At 33.6% G+C, this 25,365-nt stretch overlaps 1 protein-coding gene across 1 annotated transcript; it reads right to left on the bottom strand.

Annotated features, from left to right (window-relative positions):
* On the bottom strand, window positions 1-25,356 carry LOC118185157 (uncharacterized). Its single transcript, XM_035354970.2, has 2 exons — window positions 24,584-25,356; window positions 1-1,252 (listed from the first exon to the last, which is right to left on the bottom strand). Exons 1-2 carry the CDS (start codon window positions 24,825-24,827, stop codon window positions 708-710), a joined length of 789 nt encoding a protein of 262 aa, XP_035210861.1. The 5' UTR covers window positions 24,828-25,356; the 3' UTR covers window positions 1-707.
* Between the last annotated feature and the right edge of the window lie 9 nt (window positions 25,357-25,365).

Raw genomic sequence — 25,365 nt, forward strand, 5'->3', positions numbered from 1 at the left:
TTTCGTTTTAAAACGTTTATTTTAATTATTTTTATTACTTTTATTCACAAACATATATTAACAATTTCCAGATTATTAGAAATTACAAAATTGTACACATAACAAGTTGACAGGAAAGAATTTAACAAGTTGTACAGATTCCATTTCACACATACATTGACTTGAAACTAAAATAATTTTTAAATGCTTAATAATAATTTGAAAAAAAACCTTGGGATTACTCTTGAATAAAAGTAATTAAATAAATAATGATAATAATAAAAAATTACTCCTTCAGTTTTCATCTCCAATTTCTAAAAAAGCATTTAGAACTTCATAAAAGTTTCTATTTTGCTTTAAAACGTTTACTATTAACAATTTGTATTACTTTTATTCACAAACAATATTAACAATTTCCAGATTATTAGAAATTACAAAATTGTACACATGACAAGTTGTGAGGAAAAGAATTCAACAAGCTGTACAGATTTCATTTCACACACACAACATTGACTCGTAACTAAAATAATTTAAAATATAAAACGAACAATAGTTTTTACGTGACTCCTGAGTATATATCCCGCTTTCCTATCCTCATCCAAATAGTCTTCCTTGCTTCGTGCAAAGTACGGTCAATCTCGGACCACTAAGGATGCATCCAACACAAAGTCAGTGAAAGGAAAAATAAGTTTTTACCCTGAGGTTTTGAGTCTGTGGTTGTTCCAGGATTAAGCGCAAGCGCATTCCTTGACGATCATCCCTTTCTGACGAGTAACAACCAACTCTGGTGGAGTCTTGTCATTATAATGTAACAAATCAAGAGGTCGTAATTTCCGGGGAGCACAACATGGTCTCGATACTTTGCGTCCTTTATAATTGAGGATGCTCTGCATTAGAGCATGTGTACTTGCAAAGCCATCTGAAACGTCACGACACCGACCTTTGCAGTAGAATGCTTCAAATTCAACTGGCTGTACTATCCAGTCCCATCCGATTTCTTTGAATGATATTTTGAGGGATCGCTTACAACATTCTTTGTTGCATGCCGCTCTTTTTGTTCGTGCCTTTCTAACCAGAAGTTCCAGTCTGGCCTTCCGACACCTCGGTTCACCACAGGCTAGCATTAAAAACTCGCTTGAGTCTTCCCTCCATCGCTTAACCGCTACCGAAACGTCCACCACTGATGAATTTGGAAACCGTAGCCTTGCCCATTGCAAACTGGAAAGAAGCTCCATTTCTGGTTTAAATAAGAGGTAGCTGTCCCTTTCATAACCTGCAAAAGAAAAAGTATTATTACCATACTAATCCAATAATTCATAAATATGGCTACTTGATTTTTATATATTTCACAGTTCCTTCGCTATAGCTACTTTTGAGATAGCGAAAATACTTTAGCACTAACTGAGCAAATTTACTTAAAAAAGAAACCACCTAATAATTGATAATACTTAAAAAAGAAACCACCAAATAATTAATAATACATATAGCAAAGTGCGGAATAAACACGGTGTTAAATTCCTGATAACGATGTATGAAACAGTGGGAAGAGTACACAAGCGGCTAAATTCACGACGAAATTTTGCGACACTTCTGTAACTATTTTTAGTAAAGATTAGATAGCTAACAACTTTTACACAGCTAAGAATTTAGAAGCTCAATATGAAGTTTGTACAAATTAATCTCCCTAATGAAAAATCAGTATCAAAAGGATCAGTTATGACAAATCAGATGTATGTAAACATCTTGAAGCAAATACTACATCGAAAAGCACCGAGAACCGAATTTAAGAATTATCAGTAAATGCGCACTGTTCAACAAAACTAAAGTAATATATTATTTTTGTCAGCATTTCCTTTTATACAATGCTTTGATGAAATTCATATTTTTAATGATATTCCATGTACGTTTTCTCCGCTCCTCCATTGTTGAATCGCAGCACCGTGAAGAAAGATCAGTAGAATTTCGAAAAACACGAGAACATTGGAAAGAAATGAGATATACAAGGTTTATAAAATGCATGCCTTGCGATTGAAAAACATTTTTATTTAGTAAGGCTTGACTTGAATTTATTAGATTAAGGCGAAGCTTACTACGGCTATCTGCCAAAGGCCTTTCTACAGGAGGATTAGCTTGTATTCATGTTATACATGAGGAAAACCTCTTATTCACGCAGCCTCTTCACCGTGATTTGAGGCCTGGACGAGCTCCCAGTGTTCAGTGGCCTTACATGCTTGGCGTCTTTTAGGCTTCATTCAGTTTAAAGAAAATGTGCAGCATTAGAAGCTATGGAAACATTTATCCTGTAAATACATAAAATAAATCAGATGATTAAGTGTCGTAAACTGCGCCAAGAAGCGTATGCTTCAGCATTTGATTAGTTCCTGAAGGCAGCTGCCGTACAAGAAAGTCCCATATAGAACATTATTGGAGATTAATTCTGAAAAGACGATGATGTGCCAGTCAACTCAACCTGTGCTTGTATTTTACAACGCATACAAATTATTTGCACTTTCAAATAATTGGTTTCTGAAGGATCATCCCATTTTTTTTTTTTTTTTTTTTTCATTTCATTACTTAACGATTATTCAAAGGTAAATCGTTTTCATTCTTAAAGTCATTTTATATACAAAAGAGTTATTTAAAACTAGAAATTGTTACTAATGTAGAACTCGTCTCTACTATTCTTTAGTTGAGATTCAGATTTTGAAAAGAAAAATGGAATACTACATACCAAATGAAATGTAGAAAATTCAGTTCGCTTATTTGCATAATTCCTTGACTATTACAGTTGTTCCACAGCGGTCAAGCGAATTAACCACGTGACTTTAATAGTTCTGTGCCAACTTTCTTATTATGCTTATTCTTATATCCAAGTGTGCATCATCGGAATGACCACAAGCAGGGGCGTAGCTAGAGGGGTGCAAGGGGGCATCTGTCCCCGGGCGCAGAATCCAAGAGGCGCCAAACTGGTGTTACGACATTTTAGAATTAAATGTTTTCCATCCTTGGCAAGCAGTAGGGGGCGCGAAATCTTCAGTTGTCCCTGGGCGCTGAAACCCCTAGCTACGACTCTGACCACAAGCATAATCATGGAGGGGGGGGGGTCCTTGAAGCCCAAATGGTGGCAAAACTACTGTATGCCCAATTCCACCCCAGACAATAGTATCATCTCGGAATCAGAACGACACTGTGTGCCCTAGAAAGGCTTTGGTAATTTAGATAGCTAATGTAAAGGACCTTTCCTTATTTATTCAGGGTAAGTAATAGGTGGCTCCAGCACTTATACCTAACCTGGCTTTACTTAATTTTGACCAAGAATATCCCGGCGGATGGGTTCCGAAGGGTCTTGTTCCTCTCCTTTCCTAAGACCAGTTATTTGAAAGAACTTTCGGATCAACAGGTTTTAAACGTTCCCATGCAGCAAAAGACATACACTTGCAAAATAATCATCAATGACCCCAGTTCCAAAAACTTAGGATCTTCATTTGCTTTGCTGCAATCTTTGAATTCTTAATGTACTAAAGCTTATTACAGTCGCAGCTGATAAGCTGTTGAACAAACTGAAGTCCAATAATAGAAAAAAAAAAAAAAAAAAAAAAAAGCCCCCCCCCGAAAAAAAAAATCTGAAAGGTTTCAGATTTTAAATTACGTCCAAAGGGGCGTTTTTTTTTAACGTTTTGTGTGTTACCTTTATTTATTAAATATCATGTTCTTTGTACTTAAACCATAAAATTCAGTTCAGTAGCAATGTCGCAAAATAATTTTAAAATGAGCATATCTTTAGAATTTCCGATACACAGTTCCGCGCCCGCTGGAGATAAAAAGGTTCCCCCCCCCTCCCGCCGTAGAGTGTTGCCATTGCTCGCTTTTAAATCGTTGAGTTTGTTACTCAAAAATTCGTTAAAGTTTTACAAAATATGAAATTGATAATGAAACAAATTCCAAATTTCAAATTTGGTCTTCCACATGCCCATATTCGTAGGAGGATTACTCATTCAAAATTCGGTGGCTCTATGTACCGTTGTTTTATCACAATGCGAGAAATAGACATACATTTATGCAGATTTGGCGGCAACAGTTTGAAAAATGAAACGGACATTTATAGTGATTCAACGCAAAATCGCAAAACGAAAACAATAGTCCTTCAGGGACAAAGCCCCCTTCGGACTAAAAAGAAAAAAAAAAAAAAAAAAAAAAAAAAAAAAAACCGCATTTCTTACATCCTTGCAATCTGCTCATTATATTGAGTGAAAACAAGTCTCAGCATGTTGAGACAAATAAATTTCGGAAAACAAGAGCAATTAGGAGAAAAACTATGCTTGATATTTGGAGATCACTTGCTGAACATGTTAAGAATACATCATCAGCTCTCTTGATGCAATTGCCATATGAAACATTCTTAAGAAAAAAGTGTTATAGAATAACTCAAGAGGTTCTATGTAAACAGAACTATCAATGTTTTCTGCTAAACTAAAAAAAAAAAAAAAAAAAAAAGCATTTTTCAGAATCGATTTCATAAATATATAGCAAGGTCTAACACATTTAAAATTCACGCATGGGGTTTATTTTCATCATAATTAAGTCATAAGCATTGAATAAAAAAAATGCGCTATCTTTCCTCAGTGTCAATAAAACTGATACTCATGATGAGATCAATATTTAAACTAAGGGCACGTAAATTTTTTACATAAAAAACAAAATCATATTTATCAAGGCAGTAGAAAGTACCATGCTGAAAATCATATTTAAAAATTAATGAAGATTGCCAAATATAAGCATTTTAAATTATTTTTCGCATAAGACTTGGTTTCTTGATGTAGTTACATTTTTTCAGAAGAATGGTGGCATTTAACAAATATAATATATTAAATTTCCTGAGGTATTTTTAATTTATGTCATAATACGAGAGGCTAACAAATAAACAGACAGAACTCAGGTGTTATTCAAATATACCATTCTGAATCTTAAAACGACCACTGTTGTATGGACGATATAGTAATCGTCAGTGTTTCTCACCTACGCCATACATAAAATAGTTGATATGTTGCTTAAGAGCTTTTACTTTCTGCGCAGACTGTTGCGCAGAGCCCAAATGTATGAAATATTCACTGCAATCCAAACTAGCTAACCTGAAACTATATTTCTTCACTGCAGAAATGTATTTTTTCACTGTGTGACTGCAAAATTAGAGCAAATACTACAAATATGATTAAAAAGAAGCTCTTAATTCATATTTTTAATAAAGGAAGCTTAAAATTACTGGGAACCAATCCTTGATACCTCTTACAGGTACAAACACTGAATATTCGTATAAGTTCTAATGCTTTCGTATTCATCTAAGATAAAATATTGAAAATACATAAAATGATAGGCAATATGAAAATTCTCTCGTCAATTAACAGCATTTGTGGTTTAACTATTACAGGACTCGAGGAAGGTATTTTTACGTTAGGCCCTTAAAATGTGGGTCGCGATTTTTTAAAGTTACTTATTTTATTTGTTTATTTATTTTAATTTTTTGAATTGAATATGTTCCTTTGTGATATGAGTTTGAGAACTGATTATGATTTTTAATGCATGCATTCAGCTGAAGCATGGCTCTAGGATTTCTCTGAGAAAAGACTTAATTGCAGTTAGAAATCCAAATGGTATGAACACGTATATTTCTTTTAGCCTTTAATAAGACTATTCTGGTGCTATTTTATATAGATATACACCTTGCTTTCTCTGGGAAAAGTAAAGGCTCGTTTACAGTGTCAAAAGGCTGAGTGTAAAAGTGGCAAGAAACGAAAGCCGAGAGGTCTTATATGAAGAAGATTTCAATTAGATTAACATAAGTCGAACGGTTTAGTAGTTTGTTTGATTATATGAAAGCAAGAAGGACCATCAGCTTAAGGGAAGGGTTGCCTTCATTAAGAACTTTCTCAGGGATGCATGGAGGAAACCACATAAGCCGAACGGATGAAATATTTTTAACGTGATGTTCGAGACACTCGAAAATTTATCACATGATAGATTGTTGATATTGGATTCTAGAAACATGACGGGAGGTAACAATTTCCGATCATAAGTTGTTGTAGAATCCAGTTATAGGGAAGATAAAATTTTAGTGAAGCTAAGACTGATATACCGTCAGCACTGAGACTTTTATATTTAATAGCTTACATGTACGGTTCTGATATGCCTGCATTAGAATTCTCCACGATAAATGTTTCCATTTATAAATGTATTGTTCAGAAAACATTTGAATAAAGATATACTGTATACTGTTAAATGAGCTGAAATGGTGTCTTAATTACACGTCCTACTATCAATAATTTATACACCTTCCATTAATTATATTGTTTAATTTAATATTTATAATTTAATTTAATATTATATAGTTATGTACCGTTTAATATATATTTTTTTAAAATTTTAATCATTTATTAACTATTGTTATATTTATTTTTTCACGATTCTTAACATACTGCACATAGTTCCGCCCTTTTATCGTTAAAAAGTAAGCTCTGCTTACATAGTAATGTACATATTTATTTAAAATTATTGATTGATTTATGAGTGCTATTATATGTATTTTTCGTTATTTCACTGTTATATATATATATTTCAATGTTTCTTTCTTTCCTCCTTCTAAAAAATTAGTATATGCGGGTGCGCAGCACTTATGTAACTGAAAAATGATTTTCAGAATTCCATAAATCTACGTGATTTCTTGAAATTCTGAAAATCTTTACACAGACTATAATTCATAACTGTTGCGCTTGATCAGTTGTTAAAAACTAGGCATATCATATATGTGCGCACTGTGAGCCCATAGATTGAGCGCATTAAAGTTATGAACATTATAGTATATCTATGTGCATATACTTATTTCCTTTTGGTATTAGAGTTTTTTTTAAATTTAAAGGTGTTTTTAAATAATTTTCTGTTGAACGCTCCCCATAATTTTATCTCGTATAATATCGAAAGACGGACGAATTCGTTTCCAAGTTTTGATTGTGTGATACAGTGGCTCCATCTAGCGGCTGTCAACGGAACTTTTAGATGAATCTCGTTACATTCAGGGAGGAAATGTGTTCGTTTTGCAGTTACTAAAGCTATAAATTACGAGAGTATAGCGTTGCAGAGGGAATTAGCGGGAATTCATAACAGGAGATGAAACGTCAGAATCAGCTCCATTACTCAATATGAATCTTTACTTTCTTGTGTAGTTTCTTTTGTAGTGTGTAAACGAAATTTATGAACTTAATTTTGAGAATTATTCTCATTTACGAACTTTTTATTTTATGGATTTGTTTTTTAACCGTCCGTACTTGTTAGCAAAATCAGCAGTCCGCTGCGTAAAATATAGAATGATGGGACATTTGAATGGAGTAGGTTTTTTTTTTTTTTTTTTTTTTTTTTTTTTTTTTTTTTCAGAATACTACTAATAAGCTGTGCTATTTCGTAACTGTAATTCCCATAAGGAAATCAAATTTAACCTTTTTCTATCAAAGAAAAAATATATTCCTTCCTTTAGAAGCGAATGCTATCGTAAAAAATGTACTACTTACATATGATATTATAGTACTTAGGAACAAAATATTTGTTGCAACAATAATTCAGTATTTCCTTAACCGAACAACGAACTGTAGAATGAAATTTAATTCGCAAATCATCTTGATGAAAAATTTGAACCAAGTATTTTCATGGAAATTTAGTTATTCACGGAACAATTTATGATGGAAAATTCCCTTCAGAATCTAATAAACCAATCAGAGTAGTAACTGTGATGAACTCAGGATCATTTTTTATGTGCTGACAGATTTTATAGGGATCATAGCAGTGGTTAGTTTCACTGTGTTAGTAATAATCTGCAGATACTTAATATTTTCAAGAGATAAGCGTATTATTTTGGGTGTTTAAAAGAAAAATGTCCCAAAATTTTAGCTGAATTAAGAACATATTTGTAAAAAATAAAAAATAAATGTCACATTTGGCAGAGATATTTTTTTTAAAATATGTCTTTTAAGTACACAGTTACAGGAATTAAAATTCGATGTACATCAAATAAGTAGCCTAACTAGTAGGGAATAAAGAGAACCCAACAAATTTTAGAATAACATATCATAAAGTCTCATTTTAATTTTCTAACCAGTTATATATTCTATGCGCAAAAAAATGTGTTAGTAGGGATACAGAACAGGACATTTTTAGCAAATAAGAAAAAAAAAAAAAAAAAAAAAAAAAACTGGAAGTCTCTAAACATAAGTGTCGAAAATTTAAGATCTGAAAAATGGGTGTTCAGAAAAGAAATAAAATTTTTAAAAAGGAAAGCAATTATCAACGAAGAATCGAGAAAATTTTACTTAATGAATGCAATGTGAACTTAAAAAAGAGAAATATAAAAACATGTTCCATGCTTTTCCATTGGAATGCTAAGTTTCTTTGGCCTCAAGTAACGCAATACTTCAAACTTCGAATCCTTACTTTCATTTAATGTTTCTTTTTTTTCACTTGTGTATCTAACATTTTAATAACATTTATACATTAAACAGAATCTGACGTTTCTCTTACCGAAAGATTTTCCTCGAATTGCATCTAATCTCAATACCGTTTGATTTTAACTAAGCTTTTCCAGAAGAATTCCTGAATTATCCAAGCTTCACTCTCTTCAGCTTAACGAAAAAAAAAAAAAAAAGTTAAAATAATATGTAATAATCCTACAGAGTACTGCATCGTATTACGAACTTGCAGATCAGTTTATCTAAGAGAATTCACCCACCAGGGACCCAGCGGAAAAACAGCTGAACCCTGGTAGTTCGACCTGGCTTCCAATCTCGGTTAGTGGGCTGACTGTATGAAAGCTTTCTGGGATTTCTCCGTGTGTAAGGTGAATACGAGCCGGTTTTTCTATAAAAGTCCTTTCACGAAGACACCCCTCCATTTAGGCAGATAGCCGTCACCTATTTTGCCGTAATCTAAATAATTCAACCTAAACCCTTAAAGAAACCTGGAAGATGACATTCCCCCTAGACAGTCATTTCTCATTTAATTATGACAAAGATTTGCCATAATTATATAAGCGAATTCTAGCTTTGCGAAATCCCACTAAATTTACACCAATGATACTTTCTGTCAGGATTAATTTGCTACACACTTATTTTCACAAAAAAATGTAAAGTAGTAATTGGTAGTATTGGAACTAAGCTGAATGTTACAGTGAAAGCACACTGATCACTCTTAGCATTCTCATCTCATCTTAGAGCCTAATACATATTGCAAGGATTTGAATTTTCTTTAAAATGAAATTAAAATTTTTAGGAGATACAGCTGATATTTTATTTTTAATTGATACTGGAAAATTCACAAATCAAAGCATTAATGTGCAATCCTACGACGCGTAAGTGCACAATTCTACACGCGTTTGTAGAGTATCACCTTCATTTTTCTTCTAGGCTGTCGTCTCTTGTGTCTTATAAACTTTTCTGCATAACTTACCCCTATCAGAAAGTAAACGTAGTATATGTCTTCGTTTTTAAGAGATAAATATTTTTTTAAAAAAATTATTAAAATGTTTTTGAAAACTAACATTAGAAAAGTTAGAGAAAGGAGGAGCAACTGTACAGTAGGGAAAATTTTAAAACACTTTTAACCTGAGTAAGGTTGACTTATATGACTCCTAGGCTAAAATGCCATACTAAATGTAATAGCTTATAATTTGTTTTTTTGGCTTCGATAAGTTTGAAACTGAAACTAGAACTTAAGTTAAAATGTAAACAGAAATAGTAGAAACTGCTAACTTTAGTAGATATAAAAGCGATCAATAACGACTTTTCTGAGCGGCTTTATTAAACTATTAAGATATTTTTATATAACAAAAAGACAGATCGATATATAACTGATATTATGTAATGAAATTAAGGGGAAAAAATCAAGAAAGCTTCATCGTAAAAAAAAACAGGCAGGTTTAGCCTCTTAAAGAGAGAAGATAGTCACTTTAAAATACACTCATATCCATAAATTAGGGACAATTCAGAATTACACGGAAATCAAACTTAAGTAAAAATTTCACCTGTAGAATTATCTCACACGTCTTTAAAAATGCTATGCAAATTACAGGAAGCCACAGATGACGCCGATAGTACGTCACAATGACGAGAGCATAAGAGGAGTGTATATAAGGAACGATAATAAAGAAGTAAAATTGTTCATAAGCGTTCTGTAAGCCGCTCAGTGCTATAACCAAAAAGTTATGATACAGAAGACTCATGTAGATGATGTTTTAGGTGGTAGAATTATCGGCCGCTTGGAATGTGAGTGTACTCAGATGGAAAAAACATCCGAGGAACTTGGATTAGCCCAAAGTGTCATCTTTAGGCATTGGCAACATTTCCAAAATGATGGAAATGTCAGTTGACGTTACAGTATAGGTGCTCCCCCGGGTTACATTGTCGAATCCTCAGATTGAAAGATTGCCTTCAATCTGAGGACGACCGGTATTTGGCAGTAACTGCTAACAGAAGCAGATGGAACATAGCATCATACTTGTCAGCTATCTTAGGTTGTCAGCAGGGTTTCTTAAACTTTTTTTCTGTCGCGAGATCTTTTTATCACTGAGATTTTTTCGCAACCCCCCAGGTTCCCATAATATTTACAAACATTTTGTGGGATCCCAGAAGTATTGCGCAAAACCGACACACGCGTGAGTGAAACTGTCAATTTTTTGACTTGTACTGTAATATACTATTGCAGTTTTAGGTCATTAACTTTAGTTTCTAATTTTAAGACATAGAACAATGTGAAAATTTTAAATAATTAACAGACGAAATGACAGCGTCACGTGCAAGGCAAGGAAAATGAACGTTCATATTATAGAAAGAATGCGTCGAAACATTTTTGTTTTTTTCCTTTGTCTGTATTGTCTTATATTTATCTATTTTCAGACACATTGTGTAAAAGTATTTGGTAATTGTGAAATTATTATAATAAGTTAAAGAAATATCAAAACTGCTAGAATTTTTGGCGACCCTCTGCTGCAGGTCCCGCGACTCCCTTGGGGATCGCGACCCACAGTTTAAGAAACCCTGTCTTAGAGCATAGGTACAACAGTTTCAAAGAAAACCACATACAGACGTTTGGAACAGATTGGTCTATATGCTAGCAGGCATGTCAGATATGTTCCGCTCACAGCAACTCACTGTCGCCATCGGTTAACCTGGAGTAGAGAACATGTAATGCGGACATCGTCACAGTGGGCTTGTGGGATGTTTTCCGACGAGACCAGGTTGAGCTTACTGTCTGATTCACATCGGACTTTCATACCCGCTACCACCAAGACAACATCACTGAACGACACGGTTACGGTGGCGTAGGATTGCTCTTTTGGGGTGGAATTATACCGGGCTCCAGAACGGATCTGCATATTCAGATCGGAATCATGACAGGCCAAATTTATCGGAACACCATTCTGGAGCAACATGTACGTTTGTTTAGGGGTGCCATGGGCTCAGGATTTGTGTTTATGGATGACAACGCCTTTACGGTGCAAACATTGTAAAGAAATGCCTTCACTCTGAGGATATCACCCGTATGAAATACCCAGCATTCTCATCTGACGTGAATCTGGTACAACATGTGTGGAGCATGCTTGACCGGCGAATCAAGTCAAGCATCTCCTACATGTGTACCTGAACTTCGAAGAGCAATGCTTGCTGAGTGGAGAAATCTTCCTCAAGATCAGCTCAATAATTTGATACTCAGCATGCCTAGGCGTTGTGCGGACTGTATTTCATTGGCTGGGAGACAAACAATGTATTAACCGTCATAACAACTATGTAATGTTAAGTTTTTTTAAGGGAGTTATTTTTTGTAATTGCTTCCGTGAGCAAATTTCGAAGTTTTTATGAATGGTATCAAACATATACTGTTTTGTTCTTTAGCTTTTGTTTAATAAAGGGGCTTTATAAATAAGTCACATTTGTTTTGTTTCTGAACATTTATTTGCGGAACTGGCATTATCCTTAATTTATGGACATGAGTGTAGTATATAGTATACAAGCCCTAAAATACGAAATGCTATTTTGAGTCTTGGGAAATTCAGTTCTAAACAATGAAGATCTTCTCTAATTTTGTGTGCGATATTTCCAGGATAACATGAGTTCTTCTTTCTCTAGAGTTTATATTGTTGTGGATATACGAGCACATTCAGTATTTTCTATATTAATGGTATGATTTCATGTTTAAAGTTATATGTAAAGCATGCATAGTTTACTTCCAGGTCCGTGATGTTAACCACTACTAACTGGTGGATCGAGCTACGGATGCGTAAATTAGGATGAATTTATTCTTGTAGCATTTATTTTATACAGTGTCTAGTTAGAGTATCTAGTTACTCTGCAGTTAATGTATGTTACACTGCATAGTATGTTGCAAATAAGCTTAGTAGCTATAATTGCTGTCAGCAGTTTTTTTGCTCCAAACCTTTTATGTTGAAATGTATCTTTTCCTATAATATCTAAGTAAAACTTTAGCTTCGGTCCAACGGAACCTCAGAAGTTATTTATCTCATAATATATATGAAGCAGACGCATATCATGAGAAACCAAGATTTTGAACTTTCAACTGCTTGTTCCTGAGTTCAAATATTATCCTGTATCATTAGTTTACAGGCTTTATGAATATGTACTATATCACGTTTTCAAAGCAGTTTGCCCAGAAGCGACCGAGTGGTGGATCTCGTGTCGAACCTAAACCTGAGTCAGTGTTTCAAGTTCAGGTTCAGTCTAAAGCTTCTAAATACTGGTAGTTCCACTTGGGATCAAATTCCGGCGAATGGATTGGCTATATGGGAGTTTTTCGTGGTTTTGGAAAGTAAGTACGAGCCAGTTTCTTTTAAAAGGTCCTCCAGAAATACGTTTCTTTCCTTAAGTAGATAACTCTCGAGTGCTTTGACATAATCTAAACGATCCGATGAAAGAAGTTTTTTATACAAGATTCTTCCTCTTTCCTGTCAGGTTCCCGCATTTTTAATATTAGCTTTTGCCTCAAATCAGCTAGTTAGCCTAAAGTACGTGCTATTATGTTACTTGTTTCAAATTTACTTTAAATATTTTTTATTGTTTTATTCGTCTTCAAATGAGAAGGAATTCTGTCCTGGAATGTTACTGTTCCCGTGTCACTGATTAGGTTTGCTTTATTAATCTGTATACCACATTTTCAGATTCAAAAATATTCTCTACTCAAGATGTTTCCTCCTCCATTTTAGTTTCTTTCTCATATTCAAAGAGTTTCAAAGTCTGACGCTTGAAGTCTTCGCAAAATTAACGTCAGACTTTACTGCAAAATAATTGCCTTAGCCTTAATCAGTTTATTAAACTGATGAGCATGAAAAACAAGCAGAATAAATTCTATGTCTGTGCGCGTGTGAGATGTAATTTAAAAGCTAATTTTTTAAAGTGTAGTTTATAAAAGATACGGAAGTCAACGCATAACTTGAATGTTTCCTCTTCACCACACATTTGATAAATATTAAAGATGAAATTCTCGGCAACAAACAAATCACCAGATAACCATTAAAGACGGCAACTATAGTTTTACTGGTGAAATCCGTCGTATATTTTATTCCTATACATAATTTATCCACGCAGATTTCTCTCTAGAGCAATTTTTCAGATAAATTCTCATGTGCATTTTCAGGAAAAATTTTATGCATGTCGTCCAGTAGCGATTCAAATTCATGTTTAATGTCACATAATTTAAAGTTGAGTTAGGACCCCAAATGAAATTGCCTGAATTAAGGCATCGAAAATAATGTATATAACAGCAGTTGTCTAAGCTACGTTAGTAGTAGAAGACTCGGTCATTTGTTAGTTGAGGTTAAAGTATTTAATTAAGAGATGTGTTGATTTCCATATTTTTTAGATTACAATTTAAAAAATTACACTTTAGATTAGATCTCACATACGCGCACACACACAGAAATTAGCTGTTTAAATATTCTTCGTGTTTACCTGTTCATCAGTTTTACTTACCTTTCAAAGCATTCAGGTTCCTTCTTTTAGATTTACCTTCACCTCTTCTCATAAGTTTAAGCTTGTTGATGTAATCATTTATCTCATTTACCCACTATATACAAATTATTAGATTTTTTAAATGTATAAATAGGTAAAAGATAAACAGTGTGATAAAAATAAAGAATTGCCGCACAAACACGAGCCACTTACAAACATCCATGCCTTGTCCGGGATTCGAACCCAGGCCCATGGCAGTAGGCGTCAATAAACCACTTTACCGGCTGAGCGACTGATTAGTAAGTGTAGCATATTCCACGAGTGGTCGAGTAGCTAAGCCCGCTGAATACTGGTAGTTCGACTTGGCTTGTATCGAAACAAACGAATGGGCTGACTGCATGGATGGTTTTCATTGTTTCCCCATGTGTAACGTGAATACGAGCCAGTTTCTCTTAGATGCCCTCCCTGATGGCATCCCTTTTCTTAAGACAGATAGTCATCGTGACTTCGCCATATTCAAATAACCTAAGAAAACTTAGTAAGTATAATGCTAAAAGCATAAATTCAATTGTTTTTGTTTATAAGCGAATTTGGAACTATTCCCGTTTAATAAGTTAGTTTTGTCTATTTTAGTGAATACTAAACGATAATTTATAGAATATTATTTAAATTTAAAATACGAGCATTAGCTGTTTATGTTTATCAGTATATCCTTTTTATTAAATGATTCGCATTTTAGTGCAGAGATGCGTAAAATATGTTTTTAAAAAAGAGATAGATTTCTCCAACTTAGGATAAATAACTTTCAACTTTTGGAACTTTTGTTTGGAGAATCGACATTTTTTGTTAATACTGCACTTTGTACATTTTTAATAGGATATTCAATTTTGTAATTTGGAATAAATTTATAAGGTATTTGTCCCGCTTTCCCAGCGTGCTTTCGTGGTGTAGTGGTTTTGCACACTGGGCCGGTATTCCAGAGGTCCGTGGTTCAATTCCCGGCGAAGGCGGTTGGTAATTTTTCATCTTGCTTGCTTCCAAAAATACCTAATGTCTCTACAAATTTAACAGAATATTTTAAATAGAAATTAAGGCAATTAAAATAATCAATAACAAAAACGGTTTCATTTTCTTTGTTGTTAAACGCTGAGAAATTTTTAAATACCTCATATCTATTAATCTTTCTCTGTTCAATGCAAAGAAAAACTAATAACAGAAACGATTTATTTCCTTTTCGTTGAATGAAATAATTATATATAGTTAAACGCTGGAAAATTTTTAAGTACGGCATACTTATGCATCTTTCTCTGTTCAATGCAACAGTCGCTATTAAAATTTTATCGAAAACTCAGTTCTCATTTATTCTATCAGCAAAAGAGTTTCAGGTGGAAGACGTCAGAACTATCAATAGGGTTTCTATAGGTATTCAGGATTTAATTAGTAGCTTACCTTTTTTTTCATAAAATTTCTGTTAGCGATTAGTCCACCATCCTACTGGTTCCTTTTTTTTTTTTTTTTTTTTTTTTTTTTTTTTTTTTTTTTTTTTTGAGATATTTCCGAAACTATTGCTAGAATATTAGCAAAATGCATCAACAAGAATTCCTGCAAAGCTTTTCTATCATCAGATGTCAGTTGATGAAAGGTTGTAGAGTATTTAGGTTTTATATATATATATAATATATATATATATAAAACCTAAATATATATATAAAGCAGTAGAAGTGACAGATATTCAATGTCCTTGCCGGGACACGAACCGTGAACCTCTCGAATATGCGTCGTGTATGCTTCCAGCTACACCACGAAGGCGCGCGGAAAGGAGGGAGAAAATACCTTATGAGGTGATGACATATTTTTTATTATATACCAAAATTATTACCGTGTCTGTTTAAAGAGAAAGGTAAATTACATCTTATATGGGCTTTGCTCATGGTATGCTTCAAAGAATCCATCATTTCACATTGGGAGTTTAAAACAAGCAACAGTCAAATTATCAGAAATTTAAGAAAAAAAAAGAGTTTGAAACTAATGTTAGACATCTTGTATATTTATTGTAAAAATGCACATTGTAAAAGTAACAAAAATTGTAGTATGGTAAAATTGTAAGAATGCTCTTTTCAGTTGCTCTCGATTCTTAAAAAATTATCTGCCAAACACTGCATAGATAATCAAACGTATATTTTCGTAGGATGTTATTATATCAGAAAAAACTTCATGTATTTATAATCATATTTATATTTATTGCAATAATAAACCTGTCTTGGTGTTTACAAAGAGTTTCTGAATCAAACGTCTTTATCATTTTGGCATATTCATTTCGTCTTATATAAAGTGAATTAGAGTTTACATTTTTGATAAGTAAACTCTAATCCACTTTATATAAGTTGCATCAATTATGACGGATTGCTTCAATTATGGCAGAGCGAAGTGAAGTTAAAAATAGTTACTGCAATAAAAGATGTTTCATAATTTCTGTACTTGAGGTAGGTAACGGAAACATATAGATGCTTGCAGGTATACTAGGTGTTTTGACAAGGTATTGTTTGCTATCAGATCATCGATAATTTGTCCAAACAAAGCTTTAATTCATAAAACTGCTATAAAAAGGTCAAGACTTGGCCTGAATAGCCTAAATAAATGGATAATGAAGCATTGCAACAACTGTCCGCCTAATCACTTGTGAAATGGATAAAACGTAGATACCGCTGTATAGCTATAGTTCCTTATCTGTACGACAACGATAAGAGGAAATTTTTAATTCTGAAATTCTCAATGAGTGTCGCTGAGTAATTATGATCACTTAATGAATATTTGCCCATTTTTCATACTGTACTGAAGCACTATTGCTCAGCTAATCACTAGAGCTGAAACTGGATGCTCTTTGTGAGTAAAGCACATGTTTGCCAATAGTTAGAAAGAAGTACAATTACAGAAATAGGCTTAAGATCTGGAATCTTTTTCTGAGAACTGGGACAGATATGATCCACACGTTCACTGCATTAAATAAGACTCAAGGAATTTTAATTCACTATGGAGTTTTAAAATTTATTATATAATGTAAAGTAGGAAGCGGTAGACTTTGTCGAATTGTTTCTCGTTTTCTTCCTGCCTGAATATTTGACACTGTAAATTAAATATTAATCTCTACAGACCACAGTAAAAGATTAAACCAGCCAGCAAACAATGAAGCTGAGTGTTGTTGTAATGATGAAATTACTTTCATCTCTACGACCCATGCCTATTACTACGAAGGTCTTGAACACCTCAGCTCGAGCTTAACTATCCTCAGTATAGCAATATTCATCTACTTTCTTAGCGACGTTTATCCACATGTGGCAAAGGTGACCCACCGAAATTGCTTGATATCGAATTGGAAGTTCTAATGCACGTGGCGTATTTACAAACTTGGGGGCCTATGGACTAATACTTATTACGCGTGCTTTATGCGAAGATATATTGCGACAAAAATTACATAGAATAAAACATATTCGCGTATAAAACAGAGTTTTGAACATTTAATTAAATATTAGCAGCAAGGTCATTAAGAGTGGAGATCAATATGCGGTAGAACAAAGCTGAAGCGAATATCAAATTAAATCTCTTGCTGGTGCATACTTCTCTTCGCTGATTTGAAATAGAAATTTTCTGCACTTCAATAAATTCTTTTAGTGGATGTGATTTAAAGTAAGTCGGAGAACATAATAATAACAACATGATTTCGCAGTTTTTATTTAATTGTTCTCGTTACGGATGCACAAATGCTAGTTTAAAATATTCGGTTGTACTTCAGGGATAGAAAGCTATGTATTTTCATTTACGTTTTTTACTAAGTTTCAGCGTAAGCAGTCTTTCTTTGTTTGCGTAAACAGAAAAAAATAGGAAGTGTTGGAAAGCTCAGTAAATATTGGAGGTTCTATGGCAACAAGAATCAGCTCAATATTCACAAATCTGCAGGAGTAGTTTCCATGATTTAAATACAGAACCTTCTTCTTCAGCCGCAGATGTGCAAGAAGACTATGCATCTTCAATGATCTTTACTCGGATCTTATTTTAACTCTTGGTGCTTCCAATAATCGTTATTTAGCGCATTATTTTAACCCAGTAAATATGTTCAGTATTTATAATAAATCATCTGCTTAGTATTTCTATAGATATTTTTTATTGTAAGATTACATTATACAGGACCGTCGGAAAGTCGGTAAGGATTTTAAGAAATTGTAGAAATTAAATGTGTATTACGGAACGCGGTTTGTTCCAAAATGAATGGCAAAAAGGAAAGCATAGCTGGCCAGGATTTAACTTTTCACTGATAGAGGGTGGCAGAGTATATCGATAGTAAGGATCGCAAACAGGAAGACGTTGAAAACCACATAGCGCAAATTCTCGAAGTTCTGATGGTGGATGTCCTTTGTGATACGTAACAGGATTTTTTCATCCGTATAAATGATCTTCAGTTCTACTAGGGCGGCACTCGTTATTATCAGCTTGGCAAAGCGCTATTTTACCAGTCGAGCTTAATATTTAACCACTTTCAGAGAGGTCTCTTCTTTGGGACTCCCTTTCGTACAAATCGTACTCCTTTAAATCCATTTACTCGATTTTCACCAGTTTTTGAAATCCTTATGGACTTTTGAACCAACTTCTATGCATTGCTGCGCAATGATGAACTGCAATGAATTGTGAGGAAAGAAAAAAACAAAAAGAGGAGAATGGTAATGGTAGGAATGTCAAGGGAATCTGAATAACTGGTTTTAACGATGTTAACTCAAGTACACTACTTTTGTGTACTTCTAAGTAGTTACTTTGTGTTAGTAAATTAGTTTAGAGATAATATTTCACCATCCTCCTAAAAAGGCATAGGCCCACAGCGGCCGAGCGGTAACGTAGCTGAACACTGGTTGTTCGGTTCGAGGTTCGAATCCCGCGAACGGGCTGGCTGCATGGGTGTTTTCGTGGTTTTACCCATGTGTAACGTGCATATGAGCCAGTTTTCCTTAAAAAGTCCTCCACGAAGGCATCCCTTCCTTAAGGCACATAGCCCTCGAATGCTTTGCCGTAATCTAATAAACCAAACCTAAAAAGGCATAAAGTTAGGTTATTTAAATACGCAAAAATAACCTCTGCCTAAGAGGAAGGATGCTTTTTTGTAGACTTTTTAAGGGAAACTGGCTCTTATTCACATTGCACATGGAACCACGAAAGCGGTAGAGATATAAGGAAAAATTCACAGAAATTAGCCAGGGAATTTGTGACAGTAGTAACGGAGTACAGATGGAATGTTCAAAACGATAATAAGGAGTGGATATCTAATATGTTACATTCTTATTACTTTAGACCTTGCCGCCCTGTTTCAAACAGTTCAGGTAGTTAGTAAATATTCAAGAAACAAAATCTGCCCAACTATGGTCGAGTGGATTAAAAACCGCAGAATTTTGGTGATTCGATCATGGTTCGATTCTAAGCTAAAGCACAGTCTGCATGTGGTATTTGAGGATTTTCTCTGTATAGTGTAAATAAGAATCAGTGTTCCTTAAAAGGGCCTTCACGAAGGCATCTCTATGATTTCAGGAAGATAGCTCTCGTATGCTTCGCCATCTTCAATTAAAATAACAAATGAACAATACTTATAATTCTGGTATTCTGTTTCATTGAACTTTTGATTTTATCATCATAAATTACGCGTCTTGCTTCTGCGGTTTTGACAGTCTGGTTCTGAAAAGAAGAAAGTTTCATAACTGCTTATCATTTCCGGCAAAGCATGGGAGGTTATCTTTCACAAATGAAATTATCCTACCTATCTTCGTGAAAAACATCTTGTGTATGGAATATTGTTTCATATTTCTCGTAATTATTTAGCGAATAAGATGTTTATGAGCTATTTAAGTCTTTTACATATTTGTTTGCTTATTTTAGCTTACATTTATTCTTTTAAAGAGGGCAATATAATGATATTTTGCTGTTTTCATTCTAATAATCCTCTTGTAGAAACCTGTTTACATTGAAACATTATCTTGTAATTAATTAATTTTGATCTTATTATTTACATTTCAAATTCTAGTCTTATTATTTATTTAAATTTCTTTATTCTCGATTTATTTAAAACTCTGACATTCAGGCCTTAATTTTTAACCGTTCTGATGTTTTATTCTCCTAAAGTTTTAGCAAATATTATGGTTTTATTTTCTTGATATAAATTATAAACTGTCGGCCCAACAACGGCTGAGTGGTAAATTCCTTGAACAATTGTAGTTCCGACTTGGGTTCGACACACAAAGTACTGATTTCCGAAGTTAATTTTTTGTCTTGTAAATTTGATCATTTATTTGTACCACTATCAGTAATATGTGCAATAAATTTCATTCATTTCCGGCAATTTCCTTATGGTGCTGTATTTTTCACAAGCATTAGTGTATAAACTTTCTTGCCTATGATAAGCTATAGTTGAATTTTAAGGTTTTACAGTCATTTTTTAACATATCTTCATTTTTATTAATAGGTTTAGCTTACCATTTTTACCAAATCTTCACGTAAATTTGGATTTTTGTTGATTTTATTTCAAATCTGAAATATTTCTTTTCGCTTCTTGGTCTAATTCCTTCTTAATATTCACAAATAATTCTTCAAAATTCTTCACATTCTCCAATGAAGAATATGAAGAACTTGGAATGAGTATTCTAGATGCACTCTTGTTATTACTGTGCAAGTATGCATGTATGATACTATTCTACATTTTAAACTTTTATTGTCGCTGCTATATGTTATCAAAATTTGACATTTATGACTGCGGCGCGAAACTGACATTAATTGTTCTAATAATTATTAATCAAAGGAAAATACTCGTTTCCGTAGCTCTACACTCAGGGTACTTCGCAGTATTTATACTATTCTAGTTTATTCAATAAAACAAACTGGTTATTATTTTAATATTACTCGTTTCAGTAGCTGTACACTCAGGATACTTTGCAGTATTTATACTATTCTGGTTTATTCAAGAAAACAAACTGGTTATTATTTTAATATTACTCAAAGGAAAATACTCGTTTCAGTAGCTGTACACTCAGGATACTTTGCAGTATTTACACTATTCTGGTTTATTCAAGAAAACAAACTGTTTATTATTTTAATGTTTAGTATGTTACATCGAATGTACAATAAGCAGGTTTATCAAACCTTCTTATATACTCCTTGGGAAACTGCTTTAACATATATATTCCCCGTTGATTAAGTAGCATCAGATTTGAAAATTTAATGAAATGTCATCGAGGTTAAGTATACGTAATCCGTCTCCTTTATTTATTCAAGAAATATATGCACATGCAATTTTCAGCTATTTATCTTTTAACAAATTTTCTTTTAAGGAATTTATTTTACATCTTTCTCATTAATCTTTGTAAATGTGAGTTGAGTGAATTATATTATTAAGAATTTGGGAAACCTGGTGTCAAAATTACTTTGCTAGATTTTTGAGGATAGTTTGAGTATATTTATTGTTCTATAAATAATATTAGACTATCAAAGCTCATAATCACTAACAATTACGGCACTTCCCAAGTCCTCTACGAATTCGTTTTAAAAATTCATAAACAGAGTGTGAACTGCTTAAAGTAAGTAAAAGTCAAATTACATTTAAATATCTTTGACAAAAATTTAAAATATGCAATACTAAGACCATAATAATGGACCATAATAAGACCATAATATTATCACATATTTTAATATGATTGCTTGAGAAAGATAAATTCTTTAATTTCTTCTCACGTATGTTTAATACCTGATAATATCGCTTCTAAGCTATTTGACAACCATTTTTGCTCTTTTTTCAATCTCAATAAAAAATTAATTTGAGGACTTTATCATTTCCAAAATACAGTTTCAGCAACCTTGTGAAATAATAAGTAAAGTAAAGTACCCTACTGGCCTGAAATGTAAGGACCTCACACCACTTAAGATAATCTTGCATTTCTTAAGGTGGTTTAAAAGGAAAAATATTGCTTGCATTCAACGCGACTTAGGACGGAGACTTAGCATACGCTGCCAAGTTTTCTGCAAGAAAGTGTCATAATTTATAAATTGAATGTTAAACTAAGTGAATATGTTTACCTTTAACATAAAAGTTAAGTATAAATGATAAATTACCTTAGGTCTGTTTTATATGTTAGGAATGTGTATATAAGACAGCTACGGATTCCTGAACGGTACTTTCAGGAGAAAACATCGTCTTACACTCTAGGGCCAGTAAGATATTCTGTTACCAGTCATCAGTCACTAACATTTTTTTTTTCGGAATATCACAACTAGTTAGGAAAGCCAGAATACATAGAGTTATTTTTTATTGATTTCTGCGATTGTTTTAATTATTTTGTTTCCGTTACTTAGTACGTTCTACTCAGCTTATACTCAGTTTGTGCTCTTCATTTCTGCCATTTTTTATAAAGAAAACTCAAACACTCTTATTTTAAAACTCTTATAAATCTGAAATTAAACATTTGAGTCTTCTAGTAACTTCCATGCAAAAATTTAATAATTTAAAATGTACTTAATTTCACACAGTCATGGTATGCTCTCTTAGGAGGCCATTAAATAATTTTTTAAAACATAGGGGAATATTTTTTTTTAAATTTGGATAATGTTATATTTAAATTGCTTAATGTTTCATTTAAATTCTCAGTTATTTAGATGATATATATGTTTTGCTTGTGTCTGGAACTCGAATGTTTTTGCAGTATGAATGTATACTACTACTATATACAAGTTTGATGAATCCTCATTGAGGGGCAAGTTGTTAAAAATGAAATGATCATGTGATCAGACGGCTTGATTAACGGTCGTCTGAATTCTTTTCCCGGCAGGCCTTGTGGCAAATGTTTATGAAAATAAGACTTTAGAATTTTGGTGCAACATATTTCTTGGCTTACTAGGTTTAGTTTATTCTTTTTCTAAGATTACCTGATTAATTATACTTGGTTTATAATTCAGTGTAATATGTTATGTACGAGATGTGTTATGAATTAAAATTACAAAAACTTGAACAACACGGTTTTGTGAGAATCTCATTTAATTTTCTACTGATGATGTTATTGTTATTTTTTTTCAATAAAGATTATGGAAAATTTAAATTAATTTAATTTTCATTATTGTATAAAACTTCTGCTTCATTTCCTCACTAAAGAAAACCATAACATATACTTTTGAAATTTTAGAATACTTTCTATGAAATTTTTAGATCAAGATTTTTTTCAATGTTTTGCTCGTTAGTAATCTGAGACTGTTAAAGTAAGAATTTGCTTTTCTATTTTTTTAACATTATTTGATCGAATTAGATTAACTTTTTTACATTTTGGGTTCATTATTTATTTCATTACATAATACCATTCGCTGTCCTAATTTTAATTAAAGGAATACATGTATTTGTCTTACGCTGGGCATATGCAATTTACTTGAAAGTAATTTGCATATGCCCAGCGTGCTGGTAAGAAAATATTAAAATGCAATCATCATTCCATCTGATTTCTATACGTACATAGCACCAATGAGGTCAGGTAATTTTATCCCAGATTCTTTTATGAGCGGGGGGAATAGACTTTTTGCATAGAAAATTCCGCATTTTCTCATGTGTAACAATCAACTAGTTTCATTTAATTGGACTGGATTTCACTTAGAAAGGATAACTTCGTGGAGGACTTTCTAAGAGAAGAAAGCTCATATTCATGCTGTAATAAGAAAAATCACGGAAACGCCCACGCAGCCAGCCCATTCACCGGGAGCTGTACCCGGGTCGAACTACCAGTGTTCAGAGGACTTATTCGCTCAGCCAAATGTGGACCTTTACTTAAAAGATAAATCTCATATAACAAACAACCTCCGAGTTCGTTGTAGCAATATATTATTTATCGCATTTACACCGGCACACATATATATACAGATATATTTACTATATATGTATATATGCATGTTCATTACCATTTATACAGCATGCACATGAAAATATAGGCATACATAGCTTATGCCAACCACATTTTGTTCAGACATCGGGAATTATTAGCCTACAGTTATTTTTCCTAATTTTCTTATATGTGCTTTTCATGGAACAATAGTAAGAAAAGAAAAAAGAAAGAAAAAATCATTTTTTAACATAAGATAACAGTTTATGGAACTTTTCCAGATGTAAGAAGTACTTAATTTAAGAACAATCGGAAATCTAAAAAGCAACTAATGGCCATTAACATAACAAATAGCCAATTTTTGCACTAATTGCAAATTAAGAGTGAAGCAGCGGGCAGGAAATTTGGTTAACTCCGAAGCATCAAAGATACTCAGATTTTTCCTGCAAGCAACAAACAATTTGTTAAGGATTTCAGTAAATTTGCTGCAGTTTCTACTCTGTAATAGTCTCGGAATACGTAAGGTATACCCGAAATAGCATTAGTATTCACTAGATGGCAGCACCAAAATAACGGAGAGGAGTTTGACGAAATAGAGACGGATTACAGTTTTAAACCTTTTAAAATTAAAGTGGAAGTTTTAAAAGCAAATATTTGCTGTTATCATTTGTCACACTTATCATGTCTGATATTTAACCATATGAGCAAAAGGAGAAAACTATTTCTGACCTTTATGACGGTATGTTAGAAGTTCCTGTTCACTTCTCCGCACGTTGTTGAAATACCTTCGCGTCATGCGCTGGACTTGGGCAGAGGAAATATTCACAGCCCGAATGTCCGGTAGTCTCTTCATTCCCAAATCTGACAGAATCCTCTGTTTCAGGATATGTAAGGCCTCTTGCGCCTCCGGTTCCAGATGCGCTGCGGCCGTCGTCGCAAGGAACATGAGCAGAGCCGACCAGGCCCCACGCATGGCCTTAACGCCACTGCATGCACGCGGACTTCTCACGTCGTCGAAACTTCTCACACTGGCGATACCTTTGGCGGAACTTGGCGACCGAATCGATACCAAGGCGGAGTTTTCGGGGAAGGACCTCGATCGATGGTTCGCAAGAAGCACAGGTGGAATCCTCCTCTCTCTAGTGACTCACAGTGGGACTCACACGGCAGGCATTCGCAAAAGTCCTTCCAGAATTTATTCTTGAATTCCAGGCGCGTATAGGGACTCTGCCAAATCCGGAAGCTCCATTATATATCTCGGAATTGGCGATTGCACTCGTTAGTGAATCATTTCGTGCGAAGGCGTGGGTGACAATGTTTCAAATGTAGTAACCCACCATTCGACGTTCGGACAATGCTCTCCCGATATTACTTTGTCCGAGTTTCTTTTACAACTTTTTTGCCGTTGACATTTCTCTGAGTGGGGTGTCTATTCATCTCAAAACTTGGTAGCTTGGAGGCGATGTTAAGCTATCCGCTGTTAAGCCACTACTCCTAACATCAACGTTATC

This window comes from Stegodyphus dumicola, chromosome X2 (assembly GCF_044657685.1).
Source record: "Stegodyphus dumicola isolate Sdum_Otavi_A_Nest chromosome X2, ASM4465768v1".
Taxonomy (NCBI): domain Eukaryota; kingdom Metazoa; phylum Arthropoda; class Arachnida; order Araneae; family Eresidae; genus Stegodyphus; species Stegodyphus dumicola.